The following is a 19,906-nucleotide window of genomic DNA, read 5'->3' on the forward strand; positions in this document are numbered from 1 at the left end:
TGCTGAAACACGCCACTGACCTGCAAACTAGGCAGATGGGATTTCATAGATTTCACAGATTTCTAGGTTGGAAAAGACCTTAGAGATCATCCAGTCCAACCGTCCCTAATCCCCCATTAAACCATATCCCTAAGTACTTCATCCACCCTTTTCTTAAACACATCCAGGGATGGGGACTCAACCACCTCCCTGGGCAGATGGGATTTTTCCTTCTTTCCCTGAGTTCCGTGGAAACTCCCCTTACAAGTAGACATGAGAAGAGCCAGAGTCGCACACCGCACCCTCAGAAAGCAAATACTTTTTCCAGAGTGATTGGGAATTACAGACCCACAAGCATGAAAGTTCCCGCCCCAAAGCTGTCCCGCTCGTCCTCCCCAGCAAACGCAAACCCCAAGGGTGCGCGGAGCGCGGCCGCGGGTACGTGCACACGCGTCGCACCACCAGTTTCCTGCTCACACGCTTCAAAGGCCCGGCAAGAGACACTACGTGACGGGGGGAGGGGGATGGAGGGGAGAGGGGAAAATGCTTTTCTCCCACCCAAATGCAGCGACACGGTGACGTCACCCACTGTCGTGGCTAGCGCAGCCAGCTAACACCAGAAGTATGGATACTGTTGATGTTTTTGAAGGCAATGCAGAACACCCAGAAGAGTCTGATCTTCACACTGACCTGTCTCCCTTCCTGCTAACCAGAGAAACCACGCCAACGAGAAAACCAAGCGCTTCCATAGCTCAAGTAGGTGACACCAACTCAGAGCTCGGGCAAAGCATGTCTGGTCACCCGTTCCTGAAGCTGTGCCCGCACCGCATCGCATCCCACGGCATCCCAGGGATGGCAACACGGGACCTTCCTCACCCTCCTTCCTACAGGGAACGGCCGAGTAGCTTATCTTCTCGAGCAAGGAGCAGGTGATGCTCCTCCAACCGAAAGCGAAGGAGGAGAGCCTTGAAGAGGTGAGGCAACGGGGCACCAACACCAACCATCAGAGCTCGCTGTGCTGGGGCAAACAGAGGGAAATCCTGGCAAGAGCCATTTACAGGAAGACTTACATGGGGTCCTTCTGAAGGAAAAAACGGTTATAGAAGTGTTCCTACATGCTTTTGTTCTGGCCTAAAGAACAGGGCTTAGGTTGTTTTGGAAAATGTCAAGTCATAGGAGAAGAAAGCAAATTTTTTGTCCTTCAACTGTTTCCCACTTGAGAGAAAGGAGGGTGCTTTTCCTCCAAGGAATACGCACACAGACAGACACTGAGCTACACGCACGCGTGCGCACATGTACAAATAATATTTCCTTTGGACACTGACTGGGACACTGAGCCAAGAACATCAGCCTGTTACTCAGCTGTCCTCGGAGCTACGCTCAGATACACTTTGCTCGGAGAAGCAAAGCCACGGAAGGCTGCAGCCGGGGAGATAACCGCTTCCACTGCCGCTGCGGCTCCGCTGCTCACCAACACATGGTCACGCCTTACGACAAACACGAAACAGCCCAAAGTAAAACTTCGGTCACCATATACAAGAACACACACAAAATTCAAACCAAACCCCATGTGCCCGTGTTTTTGGAGTCCCAGTGCCTGTGCCACTCATCTCCGACCACGATGCACGCAGGGCTCAGCTCCCTCCGCCGCTCAGCCACCGGTCCCCGACAGCCATCGGGGAAGACATGAAACATCACGGTGTGCACCCATCTAAAAATTTCAACCACTCCACTTTTAAGTGCCTAAAACCAGTGAGTTTTGTTCTCAGGAACTCACACATGCAGAATCCCACCCGAGTGCAGGTAATTCTTTCAGCCCCCTGACACAGGCTTCTGTTGGGCACGTTGGCATCGCCAGAGCCACCGCCACGCACCCGCCTCTTGGAACACGGGGCCCTGCGGCAGCTGAGAAAAGTGAAGTTGAAGCATCTAACCATCAAATACTGTATTTTGCTTTTGACTGAAAATAACAAATGCATGTGCAAGCTGCATCAAGTCTCGCCAGTATAAACAATTACCCAAAACAAAGCCCCTACAGGAAGGACGCCTCTACAGCAGCACGCGGGCAGCGGAAGACTACGCTATCCAACCCACGGCTCATCTGTAGAGCCACAAACTGGAAAACGAGTTGGTCCAACGCTGGAACCTCCAGCTCTGAGGGCTCACTGCTTTGCTGAGCAGGACAGGGGTGTGCTGCTGCGGGGAGCCGAGGCGGCGGCAGCCCGTGACGCCGGCAGCGCGCGCGGGAGAGCTCCAGCTCACGGCACGGCCGCAGCAGCCTGCTGCACGCCGCAGGACTTCCTTCCTCCCGACGCTCCCACCATAGCTGCACCTCACGGTTTCCTCCCTTCCAACACCGCGTTGGCTCAAAGGTGCTCAGAACACAATTCAGTAACGCCTCTCAGAGTGATCAGGTTCTGGATTTGTCTCACTGGGATCTTGTACCGGCAGACGGTCTGGCCTGGAAAAGCGCAGACCACATCTCAGAGGGGCTCAACCCACTGCCTTGAAGAGAAGCATTCAGATCACGTTTGTACCCTTAAAATTCATGGGCAGGAAAACAAAAAGATCAGTTCACACGCTGCTCAACGGCTCCGTGCTGCAGGGAAAGCAAGGCAGAAGGTGCTGGAGCAGAGAACAGGCGTGGGCAGGAACTGCAGCTCCCTTGGCCGGGGGAAACTCCCACGGATGAGACCCTTCCTCCAGATTCCCAAACCTTCCAGTTCTGGAAGCATCCAGTTCTGGAGCCCCCAACATAAGAAGGACATGGACCAGTTGGAGAGGGTCCAGAGGAGGGCCACGAAGATGATAAGAGGGCTGGAGCACCCTTCCTATGAGGACAGGCTGAAAGAGTTGGGGCTGTTCAGCCTGGAGGAGGCTCCGGGGTGACCTTATAGCAGTCTTCCAGTACCTCAAGGGGGCCTACAAGAAAGATGGGGAGAGGCTGTTCAGGAGGGCCAGTTGTGATAGGACAAGGGGTAATGGTTTTAAAATAGAGGGAAGTAGATTCAGATTGGATATTAGGAAAAAATTTTTTACCATGAGAGTTGTAGAACACTGGAACAGGTTGCCCAGAGAGGTGGTGGATGCTCCATCCCTGGAGACGTTCAAGGCCAGGTTGGATGAGGCCCTGAGCAACCTGATCTAGTTGGAGATATCCCTGCTCCTTGCAGGGGGGTTGGACTAGATGACCTTTGAAGGTCCCTTCCAGCCCTAACCATTCTATGATTCTATGATTCTACGATTCCACAAGTCCTAACAAAAGAAAAACACTTCGAGGTGGCATCAAACAGGGGAGGTTATCTACAGCAGGCAGCACACACCTTTGGAACGAGATTTCAAGGTCAGACAACTCCCTCACAACGTTGGCCATGCAGCCATCTCCCAAAACAGCCGTACCCTCCTGAGAGCCACCAGTAAACCCTTTCAGAGAAAACCAAAGGCCTCGTTTCCACCAATTCATAACCAGAGTAGAAGGTGGGTGAAGAAAAGAGTTGGTTTGGTTTTATTTTTAAAAAAGCACTGCAACTGGTAACACAGGAAAGTATTAAACATTACTGTTCCTGGTAGGTTTGGAGACAGGAAGCCAAAAGTGCCATTACACCTCTGCTCTCCACAGCTGGCAGCCCTTTTTCCACCAGTCCTCGCTTTTATCGCTAACTAAGATCTGCTGCGGAGGCACTAGCGTGGCTCTGCGCTAGCCCCGGCCACCACTGGGGCACCTGGACCACAGCAGTTGTGTTCCCGCGGCGGCGGCAGGAGCGGGGCACGGTGCCCTGCAGCTCGGATCACCGAGCAGAGGGAAACCCCAACCTCTCACCTCACCCAAAACCTCTCCAAGCGACACCAGGGAATGCCCGCACCGTGTGTCACCGCGGCTGCCGGGCACGGCAGGGAGTGCCGCCCAGCCCAGTCCCGTCCCCGTGCCCACAGCCGCTTACGGGCAGTCGGTGCGGGAGGCCGGGCACAGGCACACCGCCGCGCGCCTCGACTCGTGCCAAGGCAGAGAGATGAACAGCACCGGAGACACCTTTCCTCCCACCCGAGACACGCTGCTGCTTGGGTTAAAAGGGGGAAAAAAGGGGTCGTGGCAGGTGTGCTCTTACACCATAGACGCCTGCGGAGGGTACGAATGAGACACTTTGTGTGTACATATATCTGTGCGTGTATCTGTGTGTGTGTGTACCATACCCACATTTATATGGCCATTCCTCTTCCCTTCCACACCGGGATATACTGAAAATGTGCTCGCATTCACCAAACCTGAGCAGGTGCTTACCGCAGGAAGCTGGTCTGTCCCTAAATCATCAAGAAGGTTAACGAAAAAACAACGGCCACGAAAAATCCGGTTGCTTCCTGCACGATAGAGTTCAGTCTCCAAACACAGAGCTGCTTTATTTCTAATGTTGTAGAATGTTATCATCTAAGAATGTCCCCTTTAAGTACTAACTAGGCTTTTTTCCCTTTTTTATCTTTTTTTTTTTTTAAAGGAGGTTTCAAATTAACTCCTCAGTGAAGTAAAATTAACATTTTAACATTAAACTCCAAATCTGTTTTCTAGGAAGACAAGAAAAGGTTTCCAGAAGTTGTATCTTTATTAAAAGAGATAAACAAGGGGTAAAATACAGCATTTATTAGTACAGCCTGCCTTTCTAAAGGGAACAGGGGAGAAAAGAAGACAAGAGCCAGGAACAAGAACACTACCAGATTTTCATAGAGAAAAAAAAAAAAAAAGGACCTGTGCCATCTGCACATGCCTGGCTCAGAATCCCAAATCCACACAGAAACTCATGGAAACAGTCGGGACAGTTCACTCTGTTTGACAACACATCCGCACATCCGTAACCACGGAGCTCCCAAGGTGTACCACGCTCCACGGAAAAACTGTCCACACAAGTTTGGGGTTTTTAAATCAAGTAAATGCACTGACCCTGGCAGTACAGACGAGCTCAAAGAAAAATCTTTTTACTGGAGTGCAATCTGCATATTTGCATTAAACCACGAGACCAGGTTCAACAAAATATTAACCACTGCTTTGAAGGTGTCTAACAGAAAACGAAAAAACAAGTTGCGTGTTCTTTTTCAGGACCCCAGCAGTTAATTAAGTCACAGAATAAATTTCTCCTTTCCAGAGAGATTTTGTACTGTACCTCCCTTGGACACCCAGGGGAGCAGGAACCTGATGTTGGATTTACTGAGATAACAAAGGCTAAAAATACCCACTCTTCAGGTAAGCAAGCCATTCGAGCAACTGAACTGCTGCTCACTGCATTACCAAAAATATTACAAGAATGCTCAAGACATGCTCGATTTTCTCAGTGCTGGTGGAAATACACTCTGATTCTGCAGATATTTCGGTCCATTTTATTTTGCTCGTCTTGCCTCTCTTACCCGTCACGCATCCCAGCACGCCTGGATTCAGGTCCCTTAGGCAGTAACAAACTGTGAGATCGTGGCTTACTAACTAAAAAGGCATCAGTAGACCTCCTTTCCCACAGACACAGCGGGGTTGGGGTTTTTTTTGTTTGTTTCATTTCCAGAAAAGTGATCTCAGAAAGACAAATATTAACTCTCTGCATTTGTAACAAGCCCCATTCGTGAGAACCAAGTTCAAAACAGGACTTTTCCTCTCTAGAATGAAAAACATCTCTTGGCATTGTAAGAATTCAGTTGGACTTCAAAGACAACATGAGAAGCAAGATCTAAATCACAAGTTGAGAGACTTAAACTTTAAAAGAAATCTGAGTGCACAAAAATCCAGGAAGTTTCAGGATTCTACACCACAATTTCAATAAATTCAGTATCATTCCTTAAAAATCAAGTGTGCTCTCTTTTCATCGATCTACTGTTGCATACTAGTCAGAAAACAGAGGTAGGAAGTTTCATTTCCTAGTTATCCCAGTGCTTAGGTGTATTTCCAGCTACAGTTAACCGAACTGTCTTTTTCAACACAGGAGACTGACAAGTTAAAAGGTCTCACCAGCCATTCCAAACCACCACAGATTAAGCGGGGGGAGGAATCCCTTCTCCATTCCCTTCCTTAGCTGTGTCTGTGAAAGCCTGACAATAACGAAACACCGGCAGGCTCCAAGGCAGGTGAGAGCTGGTGAGAGCTGAGTGGTTTAAGCCACAGGAAGACAGCAGGTGAGCTCAGAGAGGAGTTTTCATCTACACTCTGAAGAAGTTGGTATTGTGTTCTCCAGCTCGCTCTTCTGAGGACTATTTTTGCACAAATTGACTCAAGCCTTCAGAGCGAGTGATCTTCAAAAGGAGGTGGAGAGGAACCAGATGTGTTCCAAATCCTGGCGAGTGCAACACAGTTATACTCCAATTTAAAACTGTACTGTATGGATTTCTTTATTTAAAGGTACCTCCACAATAACCACCACAGTAGTAACCATTCTGGAGCTGTGCACAGAGATGTTTTGAGTCAAGGAAATGTCAGATGGAAAATACCTGCGGCTATAAACAAGGCCAGTAGTTTTCTCTGCAACACCACCTCAAATGAAAGTGAATTTACTGCTTTATGCCACGTCATCGATTTCTAGATTTCAAATCCTCCTACTCAGTCAGATCGACTGGGAAACCCTACAGAAGTCAGCGAAGCAGAGTCAGAAATGAAAGGTCCTTTGCATTCCTCACTGTGCACATGGTCATGCTCACAGGGTGGCATCGTTCATTCCATATTAATTGTGATATCACACTTTCATTGGCTGTCAGACCTTCACACCAAAAGAATTCAACAACTGTCACTATCGTTTGGAACTCCATGGATAAAAAGCTGAGCATCTGACAGATGTAGTAAGTGCTACTTTTTGGGTTGCACGCAGACCCTGATGGAAGCCCCGTGCCTGTAAGGGATCCCACCACACAAGAGCACTCAGGTAGTGACCCATGATTAAGGCTCAGACGAAGCCATTCCTACGGGATTACGCAGGGACCATCACTCTTAAGACACAGGTACAGTGCAACGCAATTCTTATCTCCTATTTAAAGTCTGCCTAATAATGCAGCATTTAATAATGCAATCAGTGCTCCTCCACGCTAAGTCTTCTCCAAGTCACTGGAGAAGAGCTGGATTCTCCTCCCACTTCTGTGGCCTCTCTCGAGGTCAAGGATGGAGGGTTTGTGCTGGGTCTGGTCTAAATATGGATCTAACATCACATCTTCTCACACAGCTTCAGTGTGTCACCTCTGTCATATGCAACATGATGCTCAAAATCTGAGCTCTGTTCGATGTCTGCCCTATTTGTCCTACTCATACTCAAAGTACGGCCACAGCTCAGCCTCCCACTCCACATTTTTCGCTGTTTTGCGCTCTCATGTTGTGTCACCAGTCTCACCAGATCCCAGCCTTCAGCACCACTCCTCTGCACCTCCCGACGGGATGAGAAGCAGCTCTTCACCCTGCAGGGTGGCCTCACAGCAAACCTGTCTACAGCCACCAACCCTCCCTCATTCCATCCTCTTCCCCCAAGTCTTGCTTTTGCTCTGACACTTGGAATTCGTGAGTTCTATATTAAAACAATTCTGAAGAAATCACTAGTGTCTACAAAAGCAGCATCCTGAGCACATTCATCTGCTCTCAGTCCCTCCCAGGACCAGCAAGAGCCATCTTCCTCCCATTCCAGCCTGTGCCCCGTGCTCCGCAGCACCGCTCTCGCACACACTTGCACTGGCATCATTTGCAGGCTTCATAGCAACATTTTGCAATCCAGCAGGAAAAACGGACAGGAAGTTCCAAACATGTTCCACTTGGGCACACATCAAAACAGGGGCAGCAGATAGCTGTGCTTCAAAGTATGTTTTGCTTTGAATAACCGTGTCAGTAGGCAGACATACTAGTGATGGTCATCTTATTCACAAAATAAGAGTCTTCCTTTGGAAGTTGGAAGTCTCCCTTCCAACACTGCCTTTTGAAACACAAAGAAACCATTTGTTGGCACCATTGTAGCTGGAAGTCAGAAAAACTTTTTGAAATACAGACAGGGAGAAGGGAGAAAATACAAACACAACTGCAGAAGGGCAACAGCACAGAACCACATCATCTGCCCCCAAAAACGGACGAAAACAAAAAGCCAGCACTCGAACGATAAAGCATATCACACCCCACCCATTTTAAAAATAAAAAAACTCCTTGTGTGTTGAACTCCTGATTTCATCCAAGCATTAGGGTTAAGAACTTTCAACAACTTCATCTGCCTGCTCCAGCAGCTCTCCTTCCTCTGTTTCTCTCTCCTTACCTTAATAGTGCACCTGAAATACAAAGACAACTCTGGCAAGCGTTTCACTCCTACCTACCAGTTCCGAGATTCACATATAGAGTTTGTTGGCAGGTATATCTCTCTGGAAATACTTCCAGAGATGTTATCCTCCAATGCTATATTCTTGTTTATTGCAAAGTCATTAAAACGCTAATTGACAACCATTATGCAGTATCTATGTGCGATAGAGGATCTTGAATTACGACCATCAATCTCTGAGAAGTCACGAACAAAAGTCAGGTGTATTCAAAAAACAAGCCATTTTGCATAAAAATTCTTAAAATGTTAGCATGAGCAGCTATGACAGATTCACTAATATTTTCCACTTTAAAATTTTACTTCAACAGTGTATTATTAGAGTTGGTTATTTCTTTTTTTTCCCCAAACACTTTCCAAGAAAACGCAGGAATTTGACGTTATACATACGCCCAGTGACATTATCATCTGCACTGCACAATAAAAAAAAAAAGATTTCTGATAAAGTTTTTCATGATCTCTGAAAATGGTTCTAGAAGCACAAGTAAAAATATAAAAAAAAAATACATAGTTTTAGAATATTTTACTAAACTTAATAACCTATCAATTTACTACTTTCTACAACAACAATGTAAAAGCTGTTACCAAACAATTATCTGGAATTTTCCTTGACAGCACCCAAAAAACAAACCACAAAACCTTGACAGATCATTTCTCCTAAACGCGGTTTGCAGCACATAGCACTGAAGAATGCAATTACAACAGCAAAGGGCTGTTTTCTCCTAATAAACCAAATGTCAAGTAGCAAATTAAAAATACACCCAGAAAACACGAAGCTTTCGTATCAAATATACACTTACACACAATTCTGATCGGTAAAAATAAAATCCGTTGTCTACAGATTATGAAGTGAGAGGAGAATGTAGCTATTACCTCTTGGTTATCTTTATTCTGATTTGCCCAGAAAATCTTATGATAAAGTGTCTCCATTGAATTGCTGGAATCCGATCTGTCGAAACAATGCCGATCCAACACTTCCAAGGTGTGCAGAACTCGGCTGATGGTCACCCCTGAGGACGGGAGTTAGGAAGTGGGGGCAGGGGGGAAGGAAAAAAAAAACAAGTTTACACAGGAAGACGTGGCATGACATCCACCTGCCAAATCTATTGCTAGAATTAATCATGGTACAAAAGGATTATACTCCAAGAAGAACAGATGTAAACCCTAAAGCTCCCAACGTTTGTTTCACTTTGAGTTGTCTCACCTGCAGTTGATTCTTGGCACTTGTCAAACGACCACCGCACCTCCACCGCACGGCCTCTTTGTTTTATCTGCTGTTCTACTTCATAAATCTTTGCCCGAACCTGTAAAAAAGACAGTTGCTAATTAGCTGGTGGTGGGAAATCTCAATTTGCATTTCAAGCTTGCGATGGCTTTCTCAGCAGGAGCGAGGTATCCTATGGTGTTCCACAACACTGCCTGCATTTGGGAACAAGGAGCTGAAGTATGTTCTGTTTGAATGCTTTTGTCTGTTACGCATCATCTCGTACAAAAAATACCTTTTCCTTACATTCAACACAACTTCCAGTGTGTCTGAAAAGTCACATCTCACAATGCAGTACGCCGAGTTTCCTCTTATTTGTCGTTTGACATCTTAAAGTAACTTCAGTTTAACAACAGAAAACATCTGAACATAAAAAAAATCCTGATATTTTCACAAAATCAGTATCTGACTGAAGTACAAAGTAAGGTTACAAAAAAAACAGCACAACACTAATCCTGACCTACAGAAATATCTACACTCGGCTGTGGTCCTAATGATCACAAATCACTATTAGGAATACAAAACAGATCTTACTCATCTGACCACAAAAAAGCTTACCTGCTGATTAAACGCTGAATTTCCACCTGGCATAGGCAGACTAGATGGAGCAACTTGAAGTAAATCCAGAGGTGAGCCTGGATTAACGTTCTTATTTTCATTTGTGGAATAATTCCACACCAAGGCACTTGGGCAACAAAGAGTTACAGTCTGCAAGCAATAATACAAAACAGAAGTAACTTCTTTTTCTAAACATATTTGATAGACAAGAAGAGAGTCCATGAGACTGGAGTCACTTTTAGTCTAACTGCTACAGTGAAAGAAACAAAAAGACAGGCCTATGCACAACTACGTTAAAACATCCATTCGAGGAAATTCAACTACTACATTGTTTTCCTTTGTTATTAAAAAAAATATTTAAATATATACGTGTTCAATTCCAATTGGTATTGCTTTCACAACGCAAAGAACATCACCAAAGGTTAATTTCAGTCAGATTCTTTCTATGAAACACGAACGGGCTACAGAAAAAAGAAGTCTTTTTGGTGTTCGGCTTACAGAAAGAAGCTGCATGGGAAAAATTAAAATTTCATGAATTAATTAAAATCAACTCTTCTGTCAAGATTTTAAAGCACATGAGTCACCGAAACGCACCATGAACTTAAGATTTACTTCACAGACAGATTTTGCATTGACAGGCTCCAAGGCAGTCATTTTGCAACGGCTCGTCAGCAGGTACCACCACCCTGCGGCGCTGGGCGTTGCACAGAGCAAAGGCAGAACGTTTTGGTGTCCTCGGCTCAGACCTTAAACCTCATCTCCAATAACGGCAGCTGATTCATCTTAGAGATGTTAATTTTTTGAGACCGCCGGATTACTCGTTGGGAAGCTCCCCCGGCCCAGGTCTGGATGACGAAGCAGCCCCTCGGCAGAAACATTGCCTGGAGAAACGCTCCTCTGAAGGGACAGGGCGCTGGTGTGAAGCGGGCTGTCCTCCGGAGCCGGCGGCACAAGGAAAAGGGCAGAAGGAAGAGCAGAGGGAACACACGCACACACCCACGCAGCACAGGAAGAGCAGGCCACCAGCTGTGGGGCTAGCAGAGCGCGCTGTACGGCTGCCAGAGTACACCAGCACACCCCGGCAGCCCAGCACAGAGACGAACGCTGATGTTCCTGGGACAGATCCGCACTCCAGAGGTACAAAGTCACAGCACGCTGAGCGCCAGATGGGACCTGGCTTCCTGCCCCACGTGCCCCAGCGCAGCAGGGGATACGGATGCTCTCCTGCTTTCTCGCCCCTGGCAGCACCGTGAGCCCTCCCCGCACACAGGCCGGCTGGCTCCGGGCTCCAGGCTTCCTGCGCGGCGGCGACTGCGGCACAGCACAGCCCAGCCCTTGGAGAGGGGCTCCATACCACCAGGAAGTGCTCTGTCACCACGGGGGTGGTCCAGCACTGCAACACGCTGCCCAGAGAGGTGGTGGTGATGTCAAAAGTCCAGCAGGATGTGGTCCTGGGGAACTTGATCTAGCTGACCCTGCCCAAGGGTGGGGATGTGGGAGACGTCATCTGGAGAGGTCCCTGACAACCTCACTCGTTTGCTGATTTTATGATCCCACGAGCATCTGCATATTCCCAGTACCGACACCGGGACATCTCTGTGCAGCCCCCAGAGGCAGACAGCAGCAGCAGGGTGTGGGGAAGTCTCAGGAAGGCAAGCAAACCAACCGCAGCTCATCGTACGAGTCCATTTTTAGAAAATAATTACTCTCCTGACAATTCCGCTATTGCTGAGCAACAAGCACAAGTGAACAGTCTCTTCTGCTCCACAGTTTCAAAAACTGTGGCAGTCGATAAGGCAATATGAACTGCTGTAATTCTGACAGAACCAAAACGAAGCAGCCTGCAGCGGCACCAAGCACTGGTGACAAGCTGGAAGAAGGAAATTCTCAAAAGTTCGGGCTTGCAGGAGTCAGCAGGGTGCTGTCTTCTGTCCAGCTGCGCTCGGCAGACAGTCGGGGTCTGGCAGAACCGTGCGGGTTCGCTGTGACAAGAACGTGATGAGATGTGCAGAGCATTACTGCAACCAGAAATGTTCCATCGCAGAGGGAAGGCTTGGCCACCCCGGGCAGCACAGTCGCTCCTTCCCGCTGCAGAGGTGCAGACAGACACGTGGGCAGCACAAGCTTCTCCAGGTGGTTCCACCACCGTGCCTCAGCCAGCGTGGAGAGCCCACCCTCCCGCTGCCCCCAGACCCACTCAGTCCTCATCCTTTAGTGGACACAGGTACATCTCAAATCACAACCAGTACAACTTGTCACACCCAAACCCCACTCTGTTTTCCAAAAAACTGAACGGTTAGAGCCTTGAAAACAAAGAGCGACAGAACACTGGCCTACCTGCAGCATACAACTAAGCCCATACACCAGTGGACGGTGTTGAGGGCAGGAGAGGAAATCCGAGCAGGCCAGCTGCACCGGGCTCACCACGGCGCCAGGGGCGGTCGGACTGGGGGCTGCCAGAGGAGGGTTACTGGGTCCCATAATCATATGGGGAGAGTGTGCAGCTACGAGGTGAGGACCATCGCTTAGCAGTAGAGACAGGCGTCTGGCACAAAAATAAGCGAGGCGACGGGACAGGTAAGCTGACTGAACAAACTCTTCCGAATACTGAAATTTAAAAAATAAAAAATGCAGTGTATTACACAGTCTACTCCGTGTAGTCATTTTCTTTAACAATTGGACATGCATAAACTAAAAGGGACTACCTCAAATATTTAAGAGTCCAGAAGTCAAAAGAGAAAAGAGTAGCTCAAATGCCAGCATACACTTCCATCTCTTAAAAATTTCATCTGCCCTCCAGGGCCAGTTACAGTAACAGAATCCTTCTACCAATTCGAGTTAAGGATTATAAAGCATGAACATTTCAAAGGTGTTTATAAATTCCAAACATGCAGAGCAATACATTTCCCTAAATGTCCTAAGTAAAAATGTTTATATAGATTTCACTGCTGCAAATACTGAACTCATGTAACATGGACGGATCATGCTTATACTGATTTTGGCTTTAGAACATGCACGTACCTGCAGCATTAGTGGCAACAACAGCTTAAGAAGATCATCGTCAGTGGGTCTGATTTTTTCCAAAACATCCAGTATCCATGTCAAATACTCATGTCTCTCGAGCATTCCTTCCTTAAAGCATTTAAAATGACACATCACATATTAACTGGGAGCACTAAACAAGAAGATGTGTCATTACAAGCTGGATTTCATCTCTGGTTGAGCTCTCACCATCCGTGTCAGCACAGAGCTACCAAGACCCTCAACCACCACTACATGTGCAGGAACCAGTCACCCTCGTGGCAGCCCCACGGACAGGGATGCGATTACGGCATCAGCGATCTCTGCGGTTGGGATTCAGCAGGCTGCCTGATTTACTGCTGCCAGACAGACCCCTCCCAGCAGTCCTTCTGCTATTTCCATCCTCGGGCAGAAATAACCAGAGAGTTTTTCTGTGCTAGAACCGCCTGGCCACCGCTCCAACACCCAAGGCTTCATGTGCCACAGCGGCCTCAGGCTGATCCTCAATCACTACACACACTCTTAAACGATGAGATAATATAGAAGAGATGGAATAATTGAGTGCATTGCTGCAATCACAATCAACCACACTATGCAAATCAAAGCTTCTTCAGCTAGCAAATCTTTAAAATAATTAGCATTTACAATTTATGCAAGTCTTACGACAAAACCTACCAGTAAGTTCTAACATTGAACCTTCCAAGAACATCAACCTCAAAAAAAAAAACAAACCCATGCAGTTTCTTAAAGTATTACCTGAAACATATAAAATGACAATTTTTCATTGTATTCCCACTGCTTCAGGGCTTGTTCCATCTCTTGAGGCATCACTGCAGAGCTGTTGCCTTGACTGGAGGTCACATGATAAAACTCCGCAACCTTTGCCAGCTGCTCTCGAAGGTACCTGGTGATAATTTGAGTCCATTCTACAAAACAAGTTGACAGTTAGAACACTTCAGGTGATCAAAGGTTTCTTTCACAGTAAGAACTGAAACAAACCTATATTGCCTTTGCAATCGAAAATATTCCTCCAAAACATTAACCCCGGTTGCCTAATGCCGCATCTATCGTGAATGAACGGGCTCCCCACGCGCCCCTGCTGCGGGCTGGTCCCAAAGCACAGACACTGCCAGGTGCTAGCTCAGTGTGGGCAAAAAGCACTGGCCCAAGGTGTGCCCTCGGGAACCACCTGCCTCTTCCACCAGATTTCAGCATTCAGCCACAAAACAGTCTCAAAATAGATAAAATAAGCACACTTCGTTACTTCTTTTTCCATCTGGAGCTTTACTCTCCTCTTCCTTCCCCCTCCAAATACAGCCAACGCAAAACTCAACGGGACTTTGCACAAGTGATGGGCTATAAAACTGTTCTTTCCATCGCCACTCTGAAACAGATAGCTCCTCCAGATTTTTCACTCTGATGAGAAGAGGAACGCAGAAGCTCAGGAGCAGTTTCTCGGGTCCGAGCGACCAGCACAGCGCAGAGGCCTGCCAGTAAGACTGATTGTCTGTCCTCTGTCCCAGATGAGGCAGCAGGTGCTGCTCAGCAAACACACAAACCTACTAAAAGCGACCAGTTTCTCTCTGCTTCAGCAGTGATGCTGTATTTAGTGTCACTTGGAAAAACTAGTGGGCAAAAGTGAGCTCGCTTGGTCGTAACCATAAAGCTTAGGGAAAGGAGGAACTGTAAGGAAGGCGCTCTCGTAACAGCCACTGCAACAACCATGGATGTTTGTCAGTGCCTGAGAGACAAACATCTGACAGAGCCGCATTTAATGGGCATGCAGCATATTTTAGAAGAGCACACTCTTTTACGAATACATCATGCAGTTGCTTTGACAACCTCAGCCTGTTTACTGCCAGTTACAGGAACCACCACTCACACACACAACTCCTCTCGCTGTTCACTACCCACCTCAGGCTTCAGCCAGCACATTCATTCTTTCTTCCCTTTGCATTTGTAACTGGCAGTTCTGTCAACATATACAGCCTATATGCCGAATGCTTTTCTATCCAAATCCACTGAAATTTCCGTATGAAGCTAGTGGGTTTCAGTGTTTTCACAGAGTGGTTTAACTACATTTACTTCAAACACTCGCTCACTTTTGGAAAAACAATTTCAAATCCACTACTTTAAACTTATTTCATGTGACAGTATGAAAGACTAATTTTCCCAAAGCAATTACCAATGTCTCTGTGCCACCGAGTCAGAAACATGCAACTGCCTTTCTGTTACCTGAGGCACAGACATAAAACACACTGGGAACTGTCAAAGGCTGCTCGGTACCACGCAGGAAACAATTTCCCAAAAAGCTCTCAACCACCTCTGCAAAACAGGGAATTTGGACAGAGGACGCGACCTTCACTAGATGATCTCTAAGGTTCCTTCCAACCCAAACCATTCTACGACTCTATGATCCAGTAACCTGCCTCAGAACACTCACTGATAGAAGTCGTGGGCACCCCAGCCTCAGACACTCTTCTCACCCTCGCTGTGAAGTGGGTGCCACCACGGTGCCAGCCCGAAGCTGAGCCAGCAGGAGTACCCCACAACACACACAACCACCTTGCACCTTCCCAGTAAGCATAAACTCCTTTTATTTTAAAGAGCTACTATTCCCAGCCAGAGCAAACTAGGTCAAGACCAATTTATCACAACAGAGTGGACAACCTTAGCTTTCCACACCTCCTCCTCATTCCCCTTTCTCCCCCACTCCCAGACAACCACGAGAGAGGGTGTTTTTTTAACTACACCCTAAGGAATACGCTGCCCAAGCAAAGGAACAGCCCCGGTGCTGGTGCACAGCACCACCGTTTCAGCCCCTAGCAGAGCCTCAGATGCTCCCCCATCACTAGCAGAGCTGCTCACAACAGATCAGGAACACGATCAGCCCACGCTCACCGCGTGCTCCAAGCCTCCTGCTAAGGTCTACCCCAAAATATGCTTACGTCATTCAAGAGAAAAGGGAAGGCAACCAGAGAGGTTGGAGAGAGGGGCTGTTTCAGCATCCCTTGGTGCGAAGGACAGAGAGGAATTTGAGAGAAGGAAAGAGCGAGTCACCCAGCCCCGTTTGGCAGTGCCAAAACTGCTCAGAGGAGCCTGAACCCATCCTGTGTCGCAGGGAGAGCGGGGAACTGTGCTCATCTCCCACCAAAACAGCACGGACCTCACTACAGAGAAGCCAGCCCCAGCACAGCAGCCTCCTGTTCATACACCAGTGGAGGCACCACCTGACTTGGTATCTGGGCAGGTGTCTCTCTTCCCTCTCGACAGCCACACGCGTTGCCTCCCCCTTGCTCTCTGTCTCTAAAAATCAGACTGATTTTAAAAAATATTTTTAAAACTATCACTAAAGAACAAACATAAGAGGTTTGCTAGAAAATAGAAAACATACTTTTAGGGTTTTAACTAGGAACTCAGAATGAAATGAGTGTCACGAGCCTATAAATTAAAAAAAAAAAAAAACAAAAAACCACAAAGCAAAGTTTGAAAGAAACAACAGAATGAGCTAGCAGGGAGAAGTGGACATTTCTCACAGCAGTAGAGATGCTGCTAAACAGCAGTGAAATTGCCTGTTCTGAGCACAGTTATTTTGAGGACAAAGAAGGAAAGCGTTCATTCTAGACAGCAGAAAGCTGTAGGTAGTGTATGTAAATCAAGCGAGTAAAACTACAACTTTGGTAACAATGAAGTACCTTCGAACACCTTAAAGGTGTTCACTGCTTGGCCCACTGACTTGGTGTCAGACAGTGTAATTTAAGGTTAGTACTTCAAATAAATACATTGCCCCCCTGTGTTCTAGTAAATCAGCCTTGAAATTCACATTTCATTCCAGGCTTTCTAAATGAGCACTTCTGTCCGCTCCCTGCTCACAGGTATCTTAGCGCAGCCTCTGCTGCTGCTGCAGCCCCGCAGGGACCGGCGGCGGTGGTGAAGATGCAGCACAGTCGTCTCCTCAGATGCTGCACCTGGAGATGGAGGGAGGACTCAGCTGGGAGGAGGAGAAGCCAACAGGGCAGTACTTATGCTGCATGGCTCTCTACTCTTTGACACACATTTCTGAGCGAAACCGATTTAAAAGAATTTTTATTCCCTTTCCCACTACAAAGACTCCTCTCTGGAGACCTCGTAACAGCAAAGCCATGAACAAGAGGAGCAGGCCCCTAGCTATTACTAAGCATTTAAACATTAGAGATGTTTATTTACCAATATTTGGGTCAGTGGCCTGGCGTTTCTTGATTTTAGCTTCAGAAATAGCAGCGTAGTAGGCACATGTCATTTTGATCAGCCATGCCGCTCGCAGCAGTGGCACGGAATATTTTGCTAAGTAAGCAAAAACATCTTCTTTTTTACTGAGAATAGGAACCTGAAATGAAACAGGAGGCAAGTTACAGCACAGTCCAAACAGCAGCCGGCACCAGCGGGTTAGCCCAGGCCTCCTCTGCTCAGCCCCGTGCTACCTGGAGAGCGGCACACCTCGCCACCACCCTAGGAGCCCACCACACTAACAACACCTATTGTCTAGGCACATAGAAACAGAGACTTGACAAAAAAAAAAGATATACCACGCCACATTCCCCCCAGGTTTCACTGGGAGCATCCTTCCCTCACTCAGAGATGCTCGCAGGGCCGCTAGCAAACCTCTCAACACAGCCAAAAGTATCTAAAGTGCAGAAAGAGTCCTGCAAGCTGATCCTCAGAACCTCTAGAAAAATGGCAATGTATCAAGGTTTCGGGTCGGGGTCCAGTTGCACACACACTGCCAGTCTCACAGGTGCCCCTGGTTCAGAGCACACCGGGGCAGCACAGCCTGGCCAGCTAACACTGCCTGCACTGGCCACGCACACAGTGGGAATGGGCCTGCAGATTCCCAGGTGAAAAGTCACTCTATTCTGTCACAGCAACCTTTACACTTTCTGCATAAAGGCAGGATAAGTTTAAAATGCGTTTTTACAGCAACAGGCACGAGAACAGGACATTTCATACCCAGTGGAGACAGAAGGGAGCAGAGGCACAACTGCTGCTCTTACTATCCCCGACCAAAAAACCCTCATTGCTCCTTCAGGCACCCTCAGCCTTCCTGGCGGGCACCTGGAGAACAGGGTGCCCCAATGCTGCAGGAGCAGCAAACACAGCGCCGGCCCTTGCCCGTAACGCTCTTCAGCGGCCAGCCTAGTGACGCTGCAGAGGCAGTTTCACCGTGTTCTTAACATGCTTCAGCAGGTTTATAAATCTGGTTTGGTTTTCTAAATAAATAAATAGTGAAAGAAATCTCCTGAGGACTTCTGTTTACAAAGTTAACCTCTCAGAAAGTTTGGGGGAAACTTGCAGCAGCGGCATGCTCGACACAGCAAAGCTCTTTTTTTTTTCTCTGGTGGCTCTATCGGTGGCAAAGCAGCACACGTTCTTCACCAACTGCATGGCAACAGACCAAAAACTGGTGGAACTTGTACCTTCTGTTATTTTGGTCCATTTATGCTCAATAGTCTTGGAATGAGAGTTCCTTATTTCAGTTTAATTTACAGGCAGAGCAACTCCCAGATGCTGTAAGATTAGCTGCTTGTACACAGAGCTTCAGGAAAGAAAGCATGAATAACAGCACCTTTGTTACTGTGTTCTAGACACTACCTTGGATGAGTTTCAATGGCCACTCCAAATTTATCTCGCACTGCTGTTCTTAACAGCATGCAGTATCCAAAAAAAGATAGCTGGAAATTGCCTTTTCCTGCTACAAAGGAGCAAGAATTCTTCTCCTTAATCGGAAATTTATACAAGAATGCAACTAATAAGACTGTTTAACAAAGACTGTTAATACAAATACAAATTTAAATGTGAAAAGCATGTAAAGGGGGTGGAGTTAGCAAGCAGGTTCTTTTAAGAATGCACCAGTTTCCAAGACGATTATTTCCTTGGCAGACACAAGAATTCCTGTACACTATCCCTTTGTTTGAGAGAGAGACCCTCCAAGTGAAGTGTACAGGCAGAGAACCTGGCTGTCAGTGAGATAAACACGCCTGAGCTAAAATGTAGTCATCCAAAGGCACTTCTTACCAGCTAGAGCAGAAGCTCCCCTTTGCCCAGTCACCCTCCTTGCAGAGAGGGAACATGCTGCAGAGCAGCAGCTGCCTCCCGCACCGCTCCACATCCAGCACGTTCAGAAATACTGCCCTACTCTTCCAGCCCAATTCAATACAAGCCCGTATCCAAGAAAGAGAGGAAGGAATGTTTTGATACCTTTTTTGCTAAAAGAGTCAGCGGTTTACTTCCTGCTAGGTCTGTGAACCAGTTGTGAATTGCACTCTGAGATCGAGCAGTCACCAGCCAGTAGTTGTCTTTGGCATTTACTTGTGGTTTCTTCTTCCCCGTGTCCTGGAAAGTGTTAAGCTTCAGCTTTTCTGCTAATATACTGCTAAAGTAAGCGCCAATCTGGTGGGGGAAAAAGCAAAACATGTGTGACAATCCAGTGAGCACATTAATGCACAAAGGATTTCCATGTGAATAGACGCAGCCCTCGCTCCAGCCCAGGCTATCAATCTAACAAGAGCACGCTGGAACTGCCTGCAGCTGGGAGATGGGCACTCGTGGCATCAAGCACCCGTGCAAGACTTCTGCGGTATCATCACAGAAGCTGACCAGGGCCCTGAGACCCCGGAGATGCAGCTCCAGTTACGATGGGTCACTGTGAATGCCCAAAGCTGCATCCCTCCAACACATGGGTGTCTCGGATTCAGCGTATTCCAAGAGTGTGTCAGAACATCCCTCTGCTTCTACACTTTACTACACC

At 47.4% G+C, this 19,906-nt stretch overlaps 1 protein-coding gene across 5 annotated transcripts in view; it reads right to left on the reverse strand.

The window, feature by feature from the left end:
* Window positions 1-19,906, reverse strand: part of MED12L (mediator complex subunit 12L) — a 140,306-nt gene that overhangs the window by 111,735 nt on the left and 8,665 nt on the right. For all 5 annotated transcript variants that reach the window (XM_086618187.1, XM_086618186.1, XM_086618184.1 and 2 more), the window contains exons 3-10: window positions 19,357-19,548; window positions 17,329-17,488; window positions 13,879-14,048; window positions 13,123-13,233; window positions 12,439-12,708; window positions 10,102-10,251; window positions 9,484-9,583; window positions 9,153-9,289 (exon numbers count right to left, since the gene is read on the reverse strand). In XM_086618187.1, coding sequence (XP_086474313.1) covers window positions 9,153-9,289; window positions 9,484-9,583; window positions 10,102-10,251; window positions 12,439-12,708; window positions 13,123-13,233; window positions 13,879-14,048; window positions 17,329-17,488; window positions 19,357-19,548 — 1,290 coding nt within the window. The remainder of the gene's footprint in view (window positions 1-9,152; window positions 9,290-9,483; window positions 9,584-10,101; window positions 10,252-12,438; window positions 12,709-13,122; window positions 13,234-13,878; window positions 14,049-17,328; window positions 17,489-19,356; window positions 19,549-19,906) is intronic.

The sequence above is a fragment of the Tauraco erythrolophus genome, chromosome 11, assembly GCF_009769465.1.
Source record: "Tauraco erythrolophus isolate bTauEry1 chromosome 11, bTauEry1.pri, whole genome shotgun sequence".
Lineage (NCBI taxonomy): Eukaryota > Metazoa > Chordata > Aves > Musophagiformes > Musophagidae > Tauraco > Tauraco erythrolophus.